The sequence below is a fragment of the Bufo bufo genome, chromosome 10 (genome assembly GCF_905171765.1).
Source record: "Bufo bufo chromosome 10, aBufBuf1.1, whole genome shotgun sequence".
Classification (NCBI taxonomy): Eukaryota; Metazoa; Chordata; class Amphibia; order Anura; family Bufonidae; genus Bufo; species Bufo bufo.
Window position 1 is genome coordinate 133,806,959 of NC_053398.1, and position 20,019 is coordinate 133,826,977.

The 20,019-nt window shown below is 43.1% G+C and overlaps 1 protein-coding gene across 2 annotated transcripts in view; it reads right to left on the bottom strand.

Annotated features, from left to right (window-relative positions):
- Positions 1–499: 499 nt before the first annotated feature.
- ZNF536 (zinc finger protein 536) overlaps positions 500–20,019 on the bottom strand; it is a 569,889-nt gene continuing 550,369 nt past the window's right edge. For both annotated transcript variants that reach the window (XM_040410154.1, XM_040410153.1), the window contains one exon: positions 500–761. In XM_040410154.1, coding sequence (XP_040266088.1) covers positions 523–761 — 239 coding nt within the window. In that variant the 3' untranslated portion in view covers positions 500–522. The remainder of the gene's footprint in view (positions 762–20,019) is intronic.

Here is a 20,019-nt window from a genome sequence, read left to right on the forward strand (position 1 = left end):
GTCTTAGATTTCTCTTACAGTGCGGCTGTAACACCACTTCAATTGATTTCTTCCCTGTAATGACAGCTCCAGTCAGACTGGCACCATGGCAATCTACCAACTCATCTCATTACTATGCTCGGATAATGACAGAAGCTGGTGTCATATTATAAAGGTGTTTTCAACTATGAAAACATGATGCCCCCTCCCTCCTCTCTCTCTCTCTTCAAGGCAGCTTTGAATCATCTCGACAGTATCGTTTTTCTGATAAGAGCATCTTGCGTTAGACAAACATTACTCAAAAAGTCTTTTGATGCTGTACTGGACCTCTGGTCCCATTTATATAATCGAAATGACATGGTTTGGAAGTTCTTGTTGCCAGGTAACAGTCCCGCAGCCATATTTATTTATTTTTTTCGAAGAGGGGAAGGGCATGGTTGTATGTTGTGACATTCAAAGTCTCCCAGGTTTTCTGTCCTACACTGGTCAATGGAGTCAACGAAAAGTCCTATTGCAATATACAGATTGATTTGACAGCGTGGATTAGTCCTGGGGTTTACTGCCCTCTGCTGGAAGCTGCGTGGAATTCCCAGGCTTGGGAGGCGCAAGTTCTTCACAATTACCAGTAGTCTCTGCCAGTTCAACCCTGGAGCGCTTGAACCTTCGGTCTGGGTATTGACTGTTGTCGAAAGGCATTCGATGGACACATAGGACGTGGGTCTTCAGGTTTCCCTTTTGAGAGGCACTGTATGGGCAGTATCTGCACTGAAAAGGCCTTTGACCTGTGGGAAGAAAAACAATGGATATATTTTAGTTTAGCAAAAGGTTTGAAATATACATAATGCGTTGTGTGACTTTAGAATAGGGCAAGTGCATAAAAAGTGGTGCTCAAAATGCAATGCTTCAGCTAGATAAGCCAGTGTGCCACAGTTTCATCTATTTTTTTCATAGAACGCTCTGTTCATATAACAGAGATACTGGATCTAGCCAAAGTAGATCCCCAGGATTGCTATAGATCAGTCTTTTCAAAGGCCATATGACGGTAGCGGGGATGGTCACCACTACAGTAAACCAAGCTGTCCTAAAGGATTCCCTATTCTCGTTGACGTCTCGCCAAATATATGGAATGCTAAACAATAATTTATAAACTTGTGAGGAGGCTAAATGGATTGTAAGTGGGAACAGGGGCCAAATAACCCTTCTTCTCTATGGACAGGCCTTGCTCTTAGGAGTTAGGTTTTGTGCACATGGCCACATACTGTATTATGAAGGTATGCTCACAGGGGTTGGCACCAGAATGTGGCTTTTACATAGAGACTAAATCATTCCGTCATACAGAGATTTGGTGCTGCATGTTCATGAAGTTTGAAAGGGGTTGTCCGGCCTAAGAGATGACTTAACTCCTGCCCAAGAAAAAAATATATATTCACCTGTCCATAAAGCTGCGGCTCTCTTCCTGGCCACTTATAGTTACCCCACTGGACCAGAAGTGGCATGGTCCTGTAAATGCTGTCACTTATCACTGGTGTGAATGGTGCGTCACTGGGAGCCACAATGGTGGAAAGGTGAAAAACCAAAGATCCAAGAACTTGACTTTAAATGTAGCAGCAGGGTGCAAGCCTGGACACTACTCCAGTAAAACTTGTCCTAGTGCTCGGCTCTTTCTGAAAGTACATAGACTTTAAATGGGGTGGCAGGGCCCATGATTGACCATGCTGAAGTCTTGTCTCTGTCATTAGGGTGTGGAACACCACTGATCTCATATCATTTATCCAACTGATTGGTGATAAATTATTCTGACCAGACTACCCCTTTAAATCTCTCCACATTTAGGGGCAAAAAAAAAGTATTTTTATTTTTTTGGCTCAAATCCTCATGAGGAAGAATGTCTTGTCTCATAAGAGTTGAGGATGAAGGTATGTCATGGGACCCCTTTTACCTCTGCTGATTGGCCTACAGGTGGAAGAGGCGATGATCTGAGGCAAAGTACTTTCCAGCTGGATGACCTGCACTTCACAAGGTGGTTTATTTAATAGACACAAAGCCACCATTAGTTGACTGCTTTTCAGGCATCTATCTGCTGAAATAAATGTCAGGGGATCTGCTCTGTAATTTTATTATGTGACTGTACCCCCTTTTGTGGAAGGGAGATTCTAGAATAAAGTGCTCAGTCAGGAGACTCTCTATCCTGAATCAATAATAATCATGTAAGATCTAGAACATGAGCTAATGTCTATGATAATGACATGAATACAGATGAGGAACATTTTATGAAAGAGTCTCCCGAGTGAATCTGATCCAAAACAATTTCACCTGACAGTCCTATTTAGAAAATGGGGCACAATGCTAATTACAAAGGCGACTTCAGCTTCTTAAACCAGAAATAGGATAATGATACTTTGCTCTGATTTTTTAATAAGGCACCAGGGATTTTCTTGAATCAGCCTCAAGGTCCAGTATAATACTAAAGACATCAAGACATACCTTATTAAAATGTCAGGCATATCTACTGGGCTCTACAGACATGATCTTTAGGATGGAAATATGCCAGGTTTTATTGGCTACCGGTATATATAATGTGATAATGCAGCAAGTTTGGCAAAATCATTGTCAAATTGTTGCCTTAGAATGACTTCCCTTTTCCCATAGGATCAAGCTGACCACAACAGACCTTGGCCCAGGCAGTAGGAGCTCAGCATGGATCAATGGCTTTCTGCTGTGTAGTTAGCAGAGGTATTATATTCGATGCAGGCCCTTGTTCGGCTCATGGCATTTCTACTCAGGAGTGATGCTCTGTGTATAAGCATAAGGAGTGGGGGAAATATCCATGATGGAGGCCTTAAAGTATATGTTGACTTTAAAGGGGCTGTGCACCCTGTTTATACTGATGACCTATCCTCAGGATAAGTCATCAATATCTGATCATGGGGGTCCAACACCTGGAACTCCCGCAGATAGGCTGTTAGAAGACAAGGTGGCGTTCCTACACTGCACTTTATCTCGGAAGTGTAGTGTAATGACGAGTACTCGCTCTATTCACGCGTAGTGTAATGAAGAGGAAGCGGCACTCATACGGATCCTCGCCAATCAGATATTGGTGACCCTTCCTCAGAATAGGTCATCAATATAAACAGGCTGCACAACTCTATTAGTTCCAATGTCCTATGCTGATTTCTTAATATTCCTTTGCAGCAGTTAATGCTCTGTTTGGAGCTCCAAATCTCTTGCATAGAGCTTAAGTAATTGGTAAATAAGTTTTGCCTTCTTCCAACACTAGGGGGAGCTTAGTAGGTTGCTCCATACAGTTTTATTTATTTAGCGCAAAATGTTACCACTATGCAATAAGCTTCTAGGCTTCGTCTAGTGGTGCCCGTAGGCACCTGGAATTGTATCATTTAGGGCTCCTACACACATGAATTTGGTCTGGCATATTTTTGCAGCTAAAATCTTTTATTTTGTATGGTGTTTTTATGGTGGCATATTTAAATTGCATTTTTTAAGGATGTTGTTTCCCTATAGAAAAGGGACTGGAGAACCTCCCAAAAAAAGGCCATTGTTTCAACATGCCAAAGACACACAAAATTCATCCAAGTTAAAAAAATGCTACTGGTAAAACAAAAAAAAAAAACCTGAAGTGTATCCTTCACTTCAAAATTTTAATAGACTTTCAGCTAATATCTGGAGCTGGCATTTCTCCTGCAAAAGAAAATGCATGTGCAGAAAAAACATAAAATTATGTTGTTGATCCATTCGGAGAGGTCATCAATATCAAATTGGTGGGAGTCCGACTCTTTGCATCCCCGCCACTGCTTTTGGGATAGCGCTGCGGCCTGTTCATGTGAATGGGATTGGTAATTTCAGTACCTTGAGAAAGTATTGAAATTGGTGGTTAAAAAATAGTGTTCTGAGGGGGACACTCGCTGTACGATTATTTCCTGGGGGTACTCTTTTGTAAATGGCAATTTACTTCATCTTCATTTTTACATGAAGACAAAGTTTTTATGGGCTGCAGGAAAATATGCAGCGCTCACAAAAAGTATCCTCTCGTTAAACACCTTGTGTAAAGCAATCTGTCACATTTGAGAACGAGGTGGTGATTTATGTTGATGAATGCGGCGTCATGTAGTTACTGTTATGATAATGCTTGATTTCCTCACAAAACAATAGAATCAGATTTAAACTGCTAATTCATAATCATGTTTTAGACTACATGCTTAAGTGAAAAAGTAAGTAAACGGGGCAATCTAACTTTGGTATAAAGACCGCATTAAGGTTACATGCACACGAACGTGGTTTGGTTCCGCATCTGAGCCGCATGAGCTGTCTTGTTAATTGAAAGTTTTTTAAGTTAATTACCTTCTGAAACACCCCCCCACCCCAACTGGTAACACCCAAGCAGGAAGGAGGAAGAATTAAAAGTAAGACGTGCAAGCCTCCATTTTATTGAGTTTACAACGAAACATAAGAAACAACAATAGAAAACTCTAGTCCATTGCAATTAAAACACATTACATCATAAAGTAGTAAAAATATCAAAAATACTCCATGCCTCTTAACAAATTTGGCGACTCTTCTGGCAACCCCTGAGCTAGAAAATCAAATCTACTGCAGGTATGAACTGACCGACGTTGAGTTGTGCTATAATTTCCATCAGTTTATGGTGTAAATAATAGTAAACCACATTGTGTGCCTGCACCCGCCTCTCCCACTAAGCCCCACCAACTTTATTGTAAAGAGGCATGAAAACAAAAATATTTCTATATTTTTTTTCGCACAAAGCAGGCGTGCACCAAAGTTTGCGACTTTTCTTATGCATCCTACATAAACTTGATTTCCTGAAAATGTGAAACCCTTTTTAAAGGGGTTGTCTCCTGAAGTCCACACCTGCCCACTTGCCATATCTAGGACTTGTGGACACCATATAGATGAGTCACTCACTTGTGACTCTCCTCTATGAGCTGGAACAGAGAGTCGATCTAGAAGACCCGACCCATCTGCATTATACCGTTGTTTGGTTTGGTTCAGAGGCTTACATTCAGCCACATGTCATATTCTTTCCAGGCGTAGGTACATATATTAGTACGTCTTAATTATACTTCAAATTCAGTGGAAACTGATTTGCACCATGTAAATAACCAAACTGCCCAAAATAATTTGATAATCTGATCATTTTGATGGCTCTAAAATACATTCTAAAAAAGCAGGATACCCAGGCCCGCAAGCGAGACATTACCCACACATTTTTTTTCTTTTTTCTTCTTTTCCTAACAGCTGTCTTGTTAATTGAAAGTTTTTAAAGTTAATTACCTTCTGAAATGTTGATCTGTCAGGCATCGTGTCAAGATATATCAGACACATGGTAGCCTAGATATGACACCATTTGTGGTGCCAATACCGCTCCCTCGCACTGTGTGTTTTCAAAACACGGTCACGGTGACAACCATTTACACCGCGCTAATTAGGTTTGTATTTGCTTAAATGATATGATTTATGTAAGTGCTCATGTTGAAGTCAGCATGTCATAAACATGTGGAAAGATTATTACGCAAAGCTCAATTTTAGTAAAAAAAAATTTTTTGAAAAAGAATACGTTTTTCTAAAATACATCAACATAGCTGTATAAAGAGATGATTACAGCAATTGGTAGCACCTTAAACCTTTATCCAGGCTCCTAGAGGGCTGGAGATATACTTGAGGAGCCTATTGAGCCTCAGTCATTGGTGTCGGATAACCCCACCCTATTCACTTTTTTTTTTACTTTTCATATAACTGGAGCTAGGCATAGGATGCCAATACAATAATAACAAATGTGTCCAATCATTTTTTATTATAATCTTATTCTTTTTGCCAGTTTTTTTTCAATTGAGAAATCTATGGTTGGAAATAGAAGTAGAGTATTTGTTACTAGGCCAAAAAAGTCTTAGAGGACCCATCAGCTCTGTATGATATGTCTGTTTTAGTACTTGTAATTTAATACTTGTAGTTTTAATACTTGCATTACCAATTCTGGAACATTTTTTTTTTTACTTTGTGCTGGGTTGTTACTCTGTTATTCCTCCTAGAAATATGAATAAATTGACAACTGGGTGTTACCTGTTGGGGATGTGTTCCTACACACCCTGACTCTGCCCAAATTCAGTCACGTGGCATCTTATTTTTTAGCTGCTGACCTTCTTGTTGTATCATTATTATTTTTTTGGACTATATCTATGCACTTTGGTTCATAAATATATCCCAAGGGCCTTAGGGCTGATCACATGCATCCGTCCAGGGTCTCCGCTGTTTGAAACAGCAGAAACCCGGCGGCTATGGCGCCCGCTGCACACGTGAGCGGAGCCATCTTTTAAGTGGCGACTTCTGCCGTACATGTATTTGGACTATATCTATGCATTTAGGTTCATATATGTATCCCAAGGGCCTTAGGACTGATCGCATGCATCCGTCCAGGGTCTCCGCTGTTTGAAACAGCAGAAACCCGGCGGCTATGGCGCCCGCTGCACACGTGAGCGGAGCCATCTTTTAAGTGGCGACTTCTGCCGTACATGTATTTGGACTATATCTATGCATTTAGGTTCATATATGTATCCCAAGGGCCTTAGGACTGATCGCATGCATCCGTCCAGGGTCTCCGCTGTTTGGAACAGCAGAAACCCGGCAGCTCTGGCGCCCACTGCACACGCGAGCGGGTGCCATCTTTTAAGTGGCGACTTCTGCCGTACATGTACGGCAGAGGTCACCGCGAGGTTAAAATGTGTCACATTATTTGAAGTAAACTAAGCCAACAAATAGGTGTTTTAAACTTAGACTACACCAAGGGCACTCCAAACAAAAAAATAAATATTTTTTTTTTTTTGCACAAAGCAGGCGTGCACCAAAGTTTGCAACTTTTCTTATGCATCCTACATAAACTTGATTTGCTGAAAATGTGAAACAATTTTTAAAGGGTTAACAACAACTCCCAGCATGCACACTTGATCGGCTGTTCTTGGAACTCCTATAGAAGTGGGTGGAGCATGTTATGAATTGTAATAAAACAACAGCTCGAGTACTAGAGGTTGCTAATCCCTGGTGTAGTCTAACTTTACAACACCTATTTGTTGGCTTAGTTTACTCCAAATAATGTGACATGTTTTAAGCCACGCCTATTTCACCTGAAGTCACGCCCCTTTCATTTATGTACCTTGTCTGACAAGACAAAAAAAGTGTCTAAAATGATTGAGTGCCTATACAGTAGATGCAGCAGATTTATCAACCAGCCTCAGCCACTGTGATAAAGCTTAGACTAAGTCTTGGACAGTATTAGTAGATCTGTCCCAGTGCGGCTCATGTTCTAAAGACTGGTGTTTCATATCATGCGCCGTTTAGTATGTTTGTCACGTTTTCTGCTGTAAGGGAGCCAGAAACTGAGATCTATTCCAGCTCGGTGCTAAACTAAACAAAATTATGGTAAATGTGTTCCGCTGTTTTGGCCCCGCCCTTCCCACTAAGCTCTGCCCACTTTCTTGAAAAGGAGTGAGAAACAAAAAAGTCCCCAAATCTTTAGCCAAAATGTCACTTGGAGTACAAATTGTTTTAATGCCCCCCGATACCTGAGGAGGCGAAGCATGACGCATACGTTATCCATATATTGTCTTAGACCAGCCCCTGAGGGACGCATTGTATCAGGTCTGCAGGAATTCTCCCATAGCTAAGATTTAGTTCTCTTTTAGATTCTATTCATTTCTGTAAAAACTTTGCTAACAAATTTTTATTTATTTTTTTACAAAAGTCTAGACCCATCGTAAATTAATTTGAATCCCTACAGATTTACAATAAACAACAAAAAAATCCCCCTAAATAGGTCTGTTTTCTTGCTGATGCCCCCTCCTCCCTCCAGTAATCATTGAAACTTAACCTCAGGGCTCTAAGCCACCTACGAACATAGAGACTCTCTGAGTAATTCATGCACGGTCCATTTGTTTTATTGCCAAATTATTCCATATTATTCCAAGTCTGTAATGATGTAACGTATATGAAATTTCGGACCGACAGTGGATGGAGTCAGTGCGGATCATAATAACTATTCCTCTGTACCTATTAAAGAGAGATTACAGACTGAAGCGCACTGGGCAGGCCTGCGGCGGCAAATAATTATTTATATTAATGATTATACAATGTAAATAAGGCACCCCCCCTCCCCCCAACGAGGAAATAACATATCTCTATGGAAGGTTAACATTTCAAGCTCCTTTATGTCTGGGATCAGTAGAACAGATAATGTCAGGATTAGATAGAAAATCCTATTAGTCAGGCATCCTTGGATAATGTCAAGTGTTACACTCTAATGTAAAAACCTTAAGACATGAATCTTACACTTGGTGGTGAGCTCCACGGTGCAGCTGGCTATATCTGAATGTCTGTGTCCGCCCAATACCAACGATCATGTCCTTAATTCAACCAAGGGTAAATGTATTTGGTGAAAATCATCTCAGGCTGTGGATGTTACCTAGCTCCTCCCCCCCCCCAACTATTGGGAGGTATCGTGAGCTTCATTGCGTAATTCAAAATGGCTGACAAGAAAGGGATAAGGAGAAAGAGCAGGTTAAGCATGCGCACTGCTCTCTCCATTACTTCCAATGGGAGTAAGACCCCATCAGGACATCCTTCTTCCATATTCCCTATAAGAGCAGTTGGGTGTCCTAGAGGTGGAATCCTCCATTCAAGTTGCCCCTCGATGTACACACAGTGGAAATTTCACTCAGATCTTGCCATGTATTCCTCACTAAAATCCTGCCCGTTCCATAGTGTCCGATGCAAACCTGCATTCTGTTCACATGGCTGAACAATTTTTTTCAATGCAGTTTTTACATTTCCATCAAGAAGTATTATGTCACTTCTCCATGTGGTTTCCATATAGAAACCATAGTGGCTTAGCTATACGCAGGTTAGACTTATTGAATAGTACTAGTACATGTGCGGACTGATGGAGGTTTTAATGCAAATATGCATCAGAAATCCTGTTATGGCAGTGGATGTGGAACCAGTGTGACAATCAATAGATTTGACTTTGGGCTAGACCTAAGGGCGTCATCCTGTTGGTATTCACCCTTTATCCCCTGTACAGGGATCTAGACTTCGCAGCAGGGGATGCAAAGGAACCACTAGACCGCTACCACCTGGAGTAATCTCTGTGTGCAGAGTACCAAGGAGTCAGGCAAAATCATGGTCAGAGCAGGCAGACTACGCACTTTACGGTAAACGGTGTGAGGTTAGGTCAGGCAGTGAAGGGTCAATATGGAGGTCAGGCAACAGAAGGTTAGAATCTAGTAAACGGGCAGAAAGTCAGTCCTTGAGCAGATAACAGAGTAGATACCTTTACAAGATAGTATGACGCTAGAACATCTATTGCTCAGGCACCTTCCCACAGGGGGATGTGTCTTAAGTACCCTAGGGTTGCCACCCATTGGTTAGTGAAGATTGTGGTGCATACATGCTGACCCTTTAAGAGCTGGAGAGAGACGAAAAGGTCTTGGCAGCAAGCAGGCAGCAGGAGAGAGAGAGCAAGCCTGGAGGCCAGGCCCACAGAGAAGAAAACAACAGGAGGCAGATCGGGACTACACGGGGAGAGGCAAACAAAGCAGAGGAGGCTGAGAGCCACCGCTGTAATAAATGCAAGGGCTAGCCTTGGATTTCTAATGTGGAGAAAAATATGAACATACCATTACATTTTCCCACTTGAACCACCCTGTGTGGAAATGGCTGATTGTTGGGGAGCTTCATTTTGAGAAAGGCTGGTCCATTTGGGACAACTCCTTGTACAAGAGTAGGATGAATCCTTAAAAAAATAAAAATAAAATAAGTATGCACCTCTGCACAAGTTGTTTGTGGTATTGCTATTGTGCTATCACTTTGAAAGTGCTGACCTGTAATATCACACACAACCCATGGACATTTGTGACCCTGTTTCTTGAGGAGAGCAGTCATGTTTTTTCTAGATGCCTAAACACCATTGCTACACACAGTCCTGTTGTACATTTTTTGCAACTTTTTCATTGTGTTGTTTGCATTTTTCTTAGGCCTCATGCCGTTTAGTGTTGAGCGCGAATATTCGAATCGCAAATTTTAATCGCGAATATCGCCACTTTGAGAATTTGCGAATATTTAGAATATAGTGCTTTATATTCGTATTCGCGAATAGTGTTGAATATTCTATTCGCGAAATTATCGCAAATTTATAGCGAATATTCATCCAAACTTTCGCGAAATATTGCGAATTCGATATTGCCTATTCCGCTCATCACTAATGCCGTTGTGCGCCCCCGTGGCTGTATTGCAGCCTGTATACAGTGGGTCCGCAATACACGGGGCACCAGGCCGTGTGCACCCTGCATCACGAATGTGGACCCATTCACCTGAATGGGTCCGCAATCACTGAGGTGCGGTGCGGAACGTAAGCACGGATCGGAAGCACTACTGAGTGCTTCCATGGTGTTTCTGGCCGTGCCTCCGCACCGCAAAAAAAAAATAGAACATGTTCTATTTTTTGCGGTGCGGACGGATCACGTACCCATTCAAGTTGAATGGGTCTCGATCCGTCCCGGCCGCCGCACAGACGTTGCCCGTGCATTGTGGACGGCCGTGTGCATGAGGCCTTACATTGTGGTGAATATTTCTTGATCCTGGTCTCCACTGTCCACCGTTGTGGGTCATAGACATGACATGAAAGAAGTTAGATGTGTCAGCACAATAGTGTCAGGCTCCCGGTGGCTCAGTCATAGAGGATACAAATTGGTTCCATCATCTCTGGTTTGCAGACAGCCGTACTCTTGTGTGGCGCTTGCAGTTTATGATGTTACACTAGACGTATTTTATATTAAGTCATAAAAGAACGTTCTTCCATTCTCTCCTTGCCTCTCGTTCTTTCTCTCTTTACCAGCCAAGATATTCTCTAAATTGAAAGGTGTCAGTTTTTTTTTTCCCCTTCCCGTGGCATCATCCGGAATGAATGGCCGAGAAGATGACAGATGTTCGCAAACGGCCGCAATGAGGCATGCCAGTGCTCCAGTCTAATCCATTCATTTCACCACCGTCACATAAACCAAAACAAATGGGCGCAGGCTACTATTATCCGGGAATACAACAGAGTCTACTTTGTTTCATTATTTACTTCAATGTACGTTGTCTTTTTTTCGTAGGGTGAAGATGATAAGGCGGTTTAACCTTTTCACCGCCGAGGATTCAATAATTGAGATTTGTCCTGCTTGTCGCTTTCAACAGCGCAGGGAAAATGATTCATGAAAAACCCAGGAGATGGAGCGCAGAAATAATGGTTCCCTTCAAAAGCGCTCAATATGTTTAGATAGTAAAATCTTGTAGAAAATCTTAAATGTGTAGCTCTACTTTTCAGCATCCTTTTATGTGAACGGGGATTAGCTGCAATACCAGACACAGCCTTTGGACTAGAGAGGTGCTGTTTCTAGGAAAAGCAGACCCCTTTTTTTTCTCATTTCATACAACCCCTTTAAATCAGTATCAACAAGTCTTGGATTCAAAATTCGTCTTCTAGTTTTTCTGCTCTCAGACTACAGGACTTCATTCTCACTGCTGCCCCCTGCTGGTTTGGAGACTATATTGAGCCTGTTCCTCATTGGGGATGACGTACCTTACACTATTACAGTACTGTAGTCCTACAGTGTTTTTGTTATAGGGCAGGGGTCAGCAACCCGTGGCACTCTAATTGTTGTGAAACTACAACTCCCAGCATAAACGCAATGCAGCAACACACTGCAAACACAAATAATAAAGTAAATACAATAGTGCTATACTCACTATAAAAAATTTGCTGATGCAACATTATAAATGTGAGATTTATACAACATTTCTACGAAATTATTTGTGCCTGTCCACCAGCGTCAAGGTGATCTCTTTAGGACTGAAACCTACACTAAATAGTACCTCCTCTGGTGCCATACTGGCCTCTATTAAAGTCAGGGAATGCAGGTTCCACATGCATGCTGAGCCCACACTATGTTATACCTCTTTTGGTGCCATACTGGCCTACATTAAATTCAGGGAATGCAGGTTACACATGCATGCTGAGCCCACACTATATTATATCTCTTTTGATGCCACAATGGCCTCCATTAAATTTAGGGAATGCATGTTCCACATGCATTCTGAGCCCACTCTGTATTTAACCTCTCCTAGGGCCAAATTACCTTCCATAACTGCAGGGAGAGCACGCTACAGCTTTATACTTGCACTAATTAAAGTCTGTCTATGGAAGTACATGACCAATGGAGTCAACCACACCTCCAATGCAGACTGCAAAAAGTAAAATAGAGGTTAGTCAGCACATCCCAGTGCGCAGGTGCACATCGCCATGGCTGAATTTAATGGAGGCCAGTATGGTACCAGTGGAGGAAGTATTTAGTGTAGGTTTCTGTCCTAAAGAGATTGCCTTAACGCTGGCAGACAGGCACAATTTTTTTTGTACAAAATGTATTTGTCAACAATCTCACATTTATAATGTAGCATCAGCATTAGTACATTTTCTACAGTGAGTATGGCACGATTGTATTTACATTGTTATTTGTATTTGCAGAGTGCTGTTGCTGTTGTTTGTTTTAGCGCTTTCAGCCATGGTGACATGCACCTGCACATTGGGATGCGCAGAATAACCCCCATTTTTTTCTTTATAACTCCCAGCATGCTCCAGTAAACTTTGTGGTAATTCCAAGAGCAACTAAGCAAGTGTTTATGCTGGGAGTTGTAGTTTCACAACAGCTGGATGGCTGGAGGTTGCTGACCCTAGTTAAAGGAGTTCTTCTAAGCTTCAAGGGAAAGGTTGAAAGTAGGATTCTAAATCAGCTCTGGATGTGACTGGAGTATAAACTATGATGCAATGTAGCTCAAAATCAACTTTTGTTGGGTGCACATGCAACAGACGGGGGGTGACATAGGCCAGGGGGTCCCTTATTTAAGATGTTAATAAATGTAATTTTTCGGAACACCAGTTGCATTTCAACAACGAGGGACTGGGTCCCCCTAAGTAGATGGTGTTACCCAGGTGTAGGAATGCCAGAGTGGTGTAAGGGTTGCCTATAATGTCCCTTGAGGTGCGGCCTGCACTTGTCACTGTGCTCCTACCTGGATATCCTGAAACCCTAGGCGTTGTCGCCGAAGCAGTGCAAATAGGGTTGTGGATGAAGTGGGTGAAGAAATAAATTAAGTCCAGACTTGTATTGAAGTAGTTAACAGCTTTACTTTGCATAAACTTGCATCAGGGAACAACTGTAATGCCCCCAAGTGGCATTACCACTCCTACACCCAGCTTCTGTCTGTATATGCAATAACCATGTCATCTTATGCCTTTATTCCAGGTCCTTCATGTAGTGTGCATTTCTTCCTATGCATTAGTGTTGTTCATGTAATAACCTGGTTCCCCAGCGAGTGGCAGCATACTTGGCAGTGCTACTCTACAGAGGGTGGAACCTGGCTTTCCAGCTCTTATACTCTCCTCCAATGAGAAAGTACAATCTAGTTAGAATCAGTTAGTTCCTGTACTCCATGCTGTAGGGAGAAAAGCAGACGCTGGTCCCTGTGGGACTGAGCTCTTCCTAAAAGGACAGACTTAGAACAGCAGCATCAAGCAGAAGGGAAAGCATATCTATTTAATATTGCTGACAGAGCAGAGAGAGTACACTACAGATTCAGCAGAGAGAAGTTTGTTTTGCAGAAGTTGTTTGCCTGCCAAAGTCCTGCTAAAACCTGTTGGGAACCAAGACAAGTTCTGTGTATTGTTTGGATCACTGTTTATTACAAGTAAAAGCAACTGTTCAACATTTAACCAAGTCTGGACTCAACTTTATTTCTACACTATCCAAGTTAACTACCCCTTTTGCACTGCTTCGGACAACCACGTCTGGGATCCAACCGTATCCAGGTAAGGAGCACCGTGACACGTGCACACAACATCTTCAGGGATATTGTGGCCACTTCTACACCACCCTGGCAATCCTACACCTGGGTACCAACAATTCACTTAAAGGGAGCCTTGTGCCTCTGTTGCTGGAAGGCAACTGGCGTCACGACTACTTACTCTAACAGAGGGGCATATCGTAAAAAACCTCTTAAAGGGTAAGGGATACCCCAAACACTGAACCTGTCCTTTGCACAACCTTCCAACTTTATCTTGGTTACCAGCATGCTTTGGCATGAAGTTCTGGCAGGAAAACTATTTCAGCTCTGCTATGTTGGCAGGATTAAGTAGGAACTTTTCTTTTTGCTGCAACTTAATCTTCTGTAGTCTGACTCCATCTTTATCTTGATCTGTACCTGGGTCCAGGGAACTTTTCTTCCTGGCTTCTGCGGCTTGTAGCTTGGGCCTCTATGCCCAGCAGAGCTTAGGGGTGCTCTGCTGGCTAGCACACAGCCTTCCCCTTACAGGGGGTAGACACAACTAACTTCTAACTAACGCAACTCTTCCCTCTCTAGAGAGGGGGCTAGAATGGAAGAAGGGTTCCATTCTCGTTAACACAGCTCTGCCAGAAGTGCCGCCATCTGCTGGTAGACCAGGTACATTACATGGGAACATAACCTTTGCATAGAAATACACACGGTGCAAGACATGGTAATAAATGCATATGATGACACAGGATCAACCATAGGAGATAGTGGGGGGGCAAAAAGGTGGTAATGCCCCCTAGCAGGGCGTTACACAAATATGCACATATTGCCCATTCATATTATATACTTGTCACTATGGCATTGCACCAAAATTCGGTCACATAAACCACCACAAAGCAATGCCAATTGCAATATTAAAAGGGTTATCCAGGATTTTATTTGATGGCTTCTGCTCAGGATAGGCTATCGATAATCTGATCTGCAGGGGCTCAACACACTGCACACCCACCAATCAGCTTTTTAAGTAGCTCCAGCACGGGAATTATTCTGCTCTGTCAACTCCTATTAAAGTGAAAGGCAGCAGCACTGCAGTGACCTGTTCCGTGTACTATAGAAATGGACGGAGCTGCGTATTTCTGCGCTGGAGCTATCCAGAAAGAGCCGGATCTTCACCCATCAGACATTGATGGCCTGTCCTGAAGATGGGCCATCAATAATAAAACCCTAGGCAACCCTTTTAAATTATCCCAGACAATATGATGAATATTGATATAGTACAGGGTCATCTGTGCACCTCATATATGTAAGTCACTGGATTTTACGTACTTTATTTACAGTATACAGCGCAAATTTATTCTGCAGAGCTGTTCTAATGGCCTCCCAGTCCCCACTTATATAGAAAGCCAAATGTTTTTGCAGTGTGGGATCAAACTATGTTAGGGAGCATTTACAAAACTGTATTTTCGGTCCAAATCTGATCAAAATTTTTTGCGAATTGCACGGGGACCCATATAAGACCTTACAAAATATTGACCGCACACGAATGTCATTTGTGTGCTGTCCACATCCACTCAGCTGAGCCATAAATTATAGAACATATCCTATTCTTGTACGTTCTGCAAAAAATGCGGGATGCACACGGTCCACATCCATATTTTGAAGAGCTGTGATTTACGAACCGCAGAACGGATACGGTCATGTGAATGCACCCATAGACTGAGCTAGTTTGCTGTACAGAGATTGTCCTATTGGGGATTAGAATATTAATTCCAAAGTAGTTTATCTGCGTGTTTTTTGGAATGTTGGAGCACGCCGGCGTAACCCGAGGAAGCCCACATAACTACGGGGTGAACACGCAAGCTCCATGCAGATGTCATTCTTAGTCAGGTCCAAATCCAAGTCCCCAGTGCTGTATGGTAAGAGTGTATACCAGTGCACTGGCCATTGGCGCCAGCCTCTACATAACTTGGGCGCATCCACCGGCGGCCTAAATCTACGCCAGCTCCCAACGAAATCCCCTTTGCGACTGAATCTGCGACAGATATACAAAAATTGGCGTATATCAATTCATAAATGACCCCCTTAATACTTTATAATTACCCCACCCCCAAAATAAGTTATCAACCCTAGTAGCAAGTGATCCGCTCTACTATTGGCTTTACATGAAGCTGCCTGCTGTGACTCCTCATGTTTCGGTCAGACTCCATTATAGAGGGTCTTCTAGTTCTCTAATGCTCTACTCTGACCCTGACATTTAAAGGGGTTGTGCAGTACAAAGATACAGGTTACAGCCCCTTTTAATGCTGTATGAGACTGTGCACAAAATAACCTAGAAATGACCTTCTCTTACCACAATCTAATGGCAGCCTCTGCACCGTCACAATGCAATGCAAATCCAAGAGTTTCCCCAGAAATCTCATCTTTTTGGGAAGCAAATACGCAGAGAGAAATGGAAATATTCTCTTTTGCATCTGAACATTTGCCCTTTTATAAACGAGGCCCAATATGTACAGTCATATGAAAACAACAACTCTCCCCGCGCCTCTAACGTGCTGCAGTCATAAAATACAGCAGCTCTTTAATTCTGTGATTTTGGTGATAAACGCCAAGAAATTGCAAATTTGCATGTGAAAAAAATATAGACAGGAAACATTAAGTTTTAAAAAAATAATTAAACCTATCGTTTCTGTAAGTATATTTCCTCTGTAATTACTAACCCCATGGTGTGCCTGTACGCAATAAATACGGGCGGATATAAAAAGTAACACGTTTAACCGCGACTTTAATGAGATCTAAAACACTTTTACTGCGGAGGCTTGGAACTGGGTGGCGCCGCTGAAGGGGTTAACTTTGTCCTAGGGCTTCTCTGCTAAAGGGGTTAATTAATCTGCTTGGAACGACGCTTCTCAAACTGTCTCTTATGTGCAATTGTCTCATTTGATTCCTAATCCAGCTTTTTTTTTTTTTAGGCTAATAGGTAATGCATTTTTAATGCCAAATAAAACGGCAAATATCATAAAAGCTTTTAACGGCCTCTAGTCCCTCCTCCATTTTATATGTGATTTTAAATGAACGGCCAGCCGCATGAAATATAAAGCGTTTGACGGTGATGCAGCCGTCCGCGTTGACCGAGCAGATCATTCTGACATATTGCGTTGCCGCTCGTTCTGAAGTATAGTAGGGAAAAGTTCATGGCTTCAATTCTGCCGCAGACGTCACCCCGCTCGCCGGCGCTCTTGCTGCACGCTCTCGTCCAAACACTGCAGCAGCCAACATATTAATTCCATAAATAAGTTGTTTTAATTAAGGTGTCTAGATGCAGAACTTTTGTAAGAGCAGGGGACGTAAGTTTCCACATAGCTGCATTCTCTATTAAACAGAACATGGGGACCGGGGGATGGGGTATCATTCATGCAGCAAGAAGTTTTGCCCATAATGGTACATTTCCCCCGATTGCAGAGGGGTAACATTTAGGCTGCTATGAAATGCATCTGTCACTTTTTCATCTCGGGTAGCAAAAAGGTTAGAGGCACCACTAGTTTACTGTCATCTCCATCAATAGAAACGCCAAATAAACTACAGATACTTAAAGGGATTGTCTGACCCCCACCACAGTTGTAATTATGTTCCCGAATCTGCTCTACCCAAACAAAGGCACTAACCTAGTCATTGGTGCTCTGTTCCAGGGCTGAGGGTCTCATCTCTGCTACTTCCAGTCTCCTGTGCACTGTAAGTGTTATTATGTCCCATCCATCTGTCACCACCAGTTCTGTGAGAAGGTCTGTTAGACGTTCTTCTCTACCTCTTGCATGACGTTCTTTGTTTTGGTTTCACTTTGTCATCTCCTTTCCTTCTCCCAGCTGTCACCTAGTTACACTAATTGTCTCCCTTTATATTCCCTCCCATACTTCCTCACTTTGCGGTTTATACTACTTCCTGGATTGTGTTCACTGCTGGAGGCTGCTACTGCTGATTCCTCAGATAAGTCTTTTTTCCTTTATTTGTGTTTCCTTGCTGGCTTGATTCTAGGTGACCCTGACTCCGTCCGTATTAAGTGCAGAGAGCAGGTGGTCGTGTCCCCTCACTATTATAGGGTTTTCAGGTGTCACACAGTCTAGGTACGAGGGCATTCAATCGTCTACCATAAAGACCTTTGTATGGGCATAGCAGTCAGGGAGAGCTCTAGGGGTTTTATAGGGCTAACCCATATGCTCCTTAGTTTGGGATCAAGCCAGTCGGATGTTTATTTATAACTTCCAGTTTTCTGCAACACCATCCGTGATACCATCATCAAGCAGACTACTGCAGCCATTCACTGGTTTCAGCACGTACTGTACATGCCGCTTGGGGACACGTCACAGCTGAGGTCATGGAATGGCTGCAGTGACACACATCACAACGGACAGAATGTCACACTCGCTGTCCACAGGGAGCTAAAAACAATGCGGAGGAGACTAGGTAAGCAGCACCTGTCTGTCTTAAGGCACATAACTAAAATTGTGGTGCTTTTAAAGAGCAAGTTCACCCAGTAGGGAGGACTGGCGGGAGACTCTGAAAGCATCAGAATGGGATCTGTGGGCAGTGGCAGATTGGCCATAGACCTTACAGGGAAATTTCCCAGTGGGCCGATGGCCAAGGGGCTGCTTGGGCCCTCCTCACAACGGGCCACTGGAAATTTGTGGGGATGTATTTTGTGCTGCTGGCAGTATTTTGTGAGGGACTATGGTATTTGGATTTATTGGGGTGGTATAATCATAATGTGCTGCAATATGGCATTGCTGGTGCAAGGGGCGCCTACCCCCAGGGCCCTCCTATAACGCGACCCAGGTGTATGAATGCTGAGTGGTATAGTGCGGCCTATCTGTTTCTTTGTGTGTCACGGTGCTCGTACCTGGATACGGCTGGACCCCAGGCTTTGGCTCCGAAGCAATAAATAGGGGGAATAATTGAGGGATTTGAAGAAATAACTTGAGTCCAGACCTTGAAGTTCAGTGGCAGCCTTACTTGAATAAACATTTCTCCAAACAGTTTCAGGTTTTGTCTTGGTTTCAGCAGGCTTTAGCATAAAACTGCCAGGCGAACTCAATTCTTCTTCTATATCTTTCTCTTACTCTACTGTACTGACTAGCCTAACTTATTGTCTTTGTTTCCTCTTTATGCTGCACTTCACTCTTGTAGTCAGACTTATGTTCAGCCAAAAAGTAGGTTGGAATCCTGGCAGCTCCAACATGGAGTCTCAACCAGAACTGCCCCACCTCCTTCTGGTAGCAAGTACTGGCCCACTTCTGACCAAAGGGGGAAGGAATGGAATGGTGAGTTCCATGCTTTCTAACTGATATCTGTGGCGCCGGGGCTGTTAGTGCATCCAGCGATATACTCAACTGGCTAACTGTAGATATGGTCCAAGAGAAGTTAAATAGGGTAAATGTGAACAAAGCTCCAGGTCCAGATGCATTACACCCAAGAGTGCTTAAAAAGCTCAGTTCAGTCATTGCTGTGCCTCTGTTTATAATTTTTAAGGATTCGCTAGGGACTGGTACAGTGCCAAGTGATTGGCACAAGGCAAACGTGGTGTCACGGCGGGGAGTGGGGGAAACCCCCCACCGTGCGGTGTCAAAGGGTAAAGGGGATCAGCCTGGCCAAAAAGGAGTGAGAAGGGAGCGGGTCACCTCCTACAACATCTCTAATCCTCTCCCTGACTCCTCACCATATGAGCGGACCCCGATGGTAGGATAACTCATACTCAGGATACCTAAAGACCCTAAGTCGGCCTGGTAATCCCTCACCAAGGAGCAGGGAAGAGACGACCTGTTCATCCCAGTAATGGAGGAACAGGAGTCTCTATCTGAGGCCAGGCTGCAAGGAGAGGGGAACACATACAGCTATAGAGATGGCAGGTAAGCGAGACCAGTAACACAGTTACCTGCCACAGACACACTGACTGGAACCCGTGCACAAGTGCTAGTGTCCACACCAACATTAAAGGACACAGCACACACCACGAACCACACAGGGACCCAGGACACTCATAGCTGCAATAAATGTGAGACAGGGGAATGTCTTAAAACCATGCTGGACACCAAACACTACCAGACATGTAACACCAAAAATAGACATACCAACACCCTGATCAAAACCCACTCCATACACAAA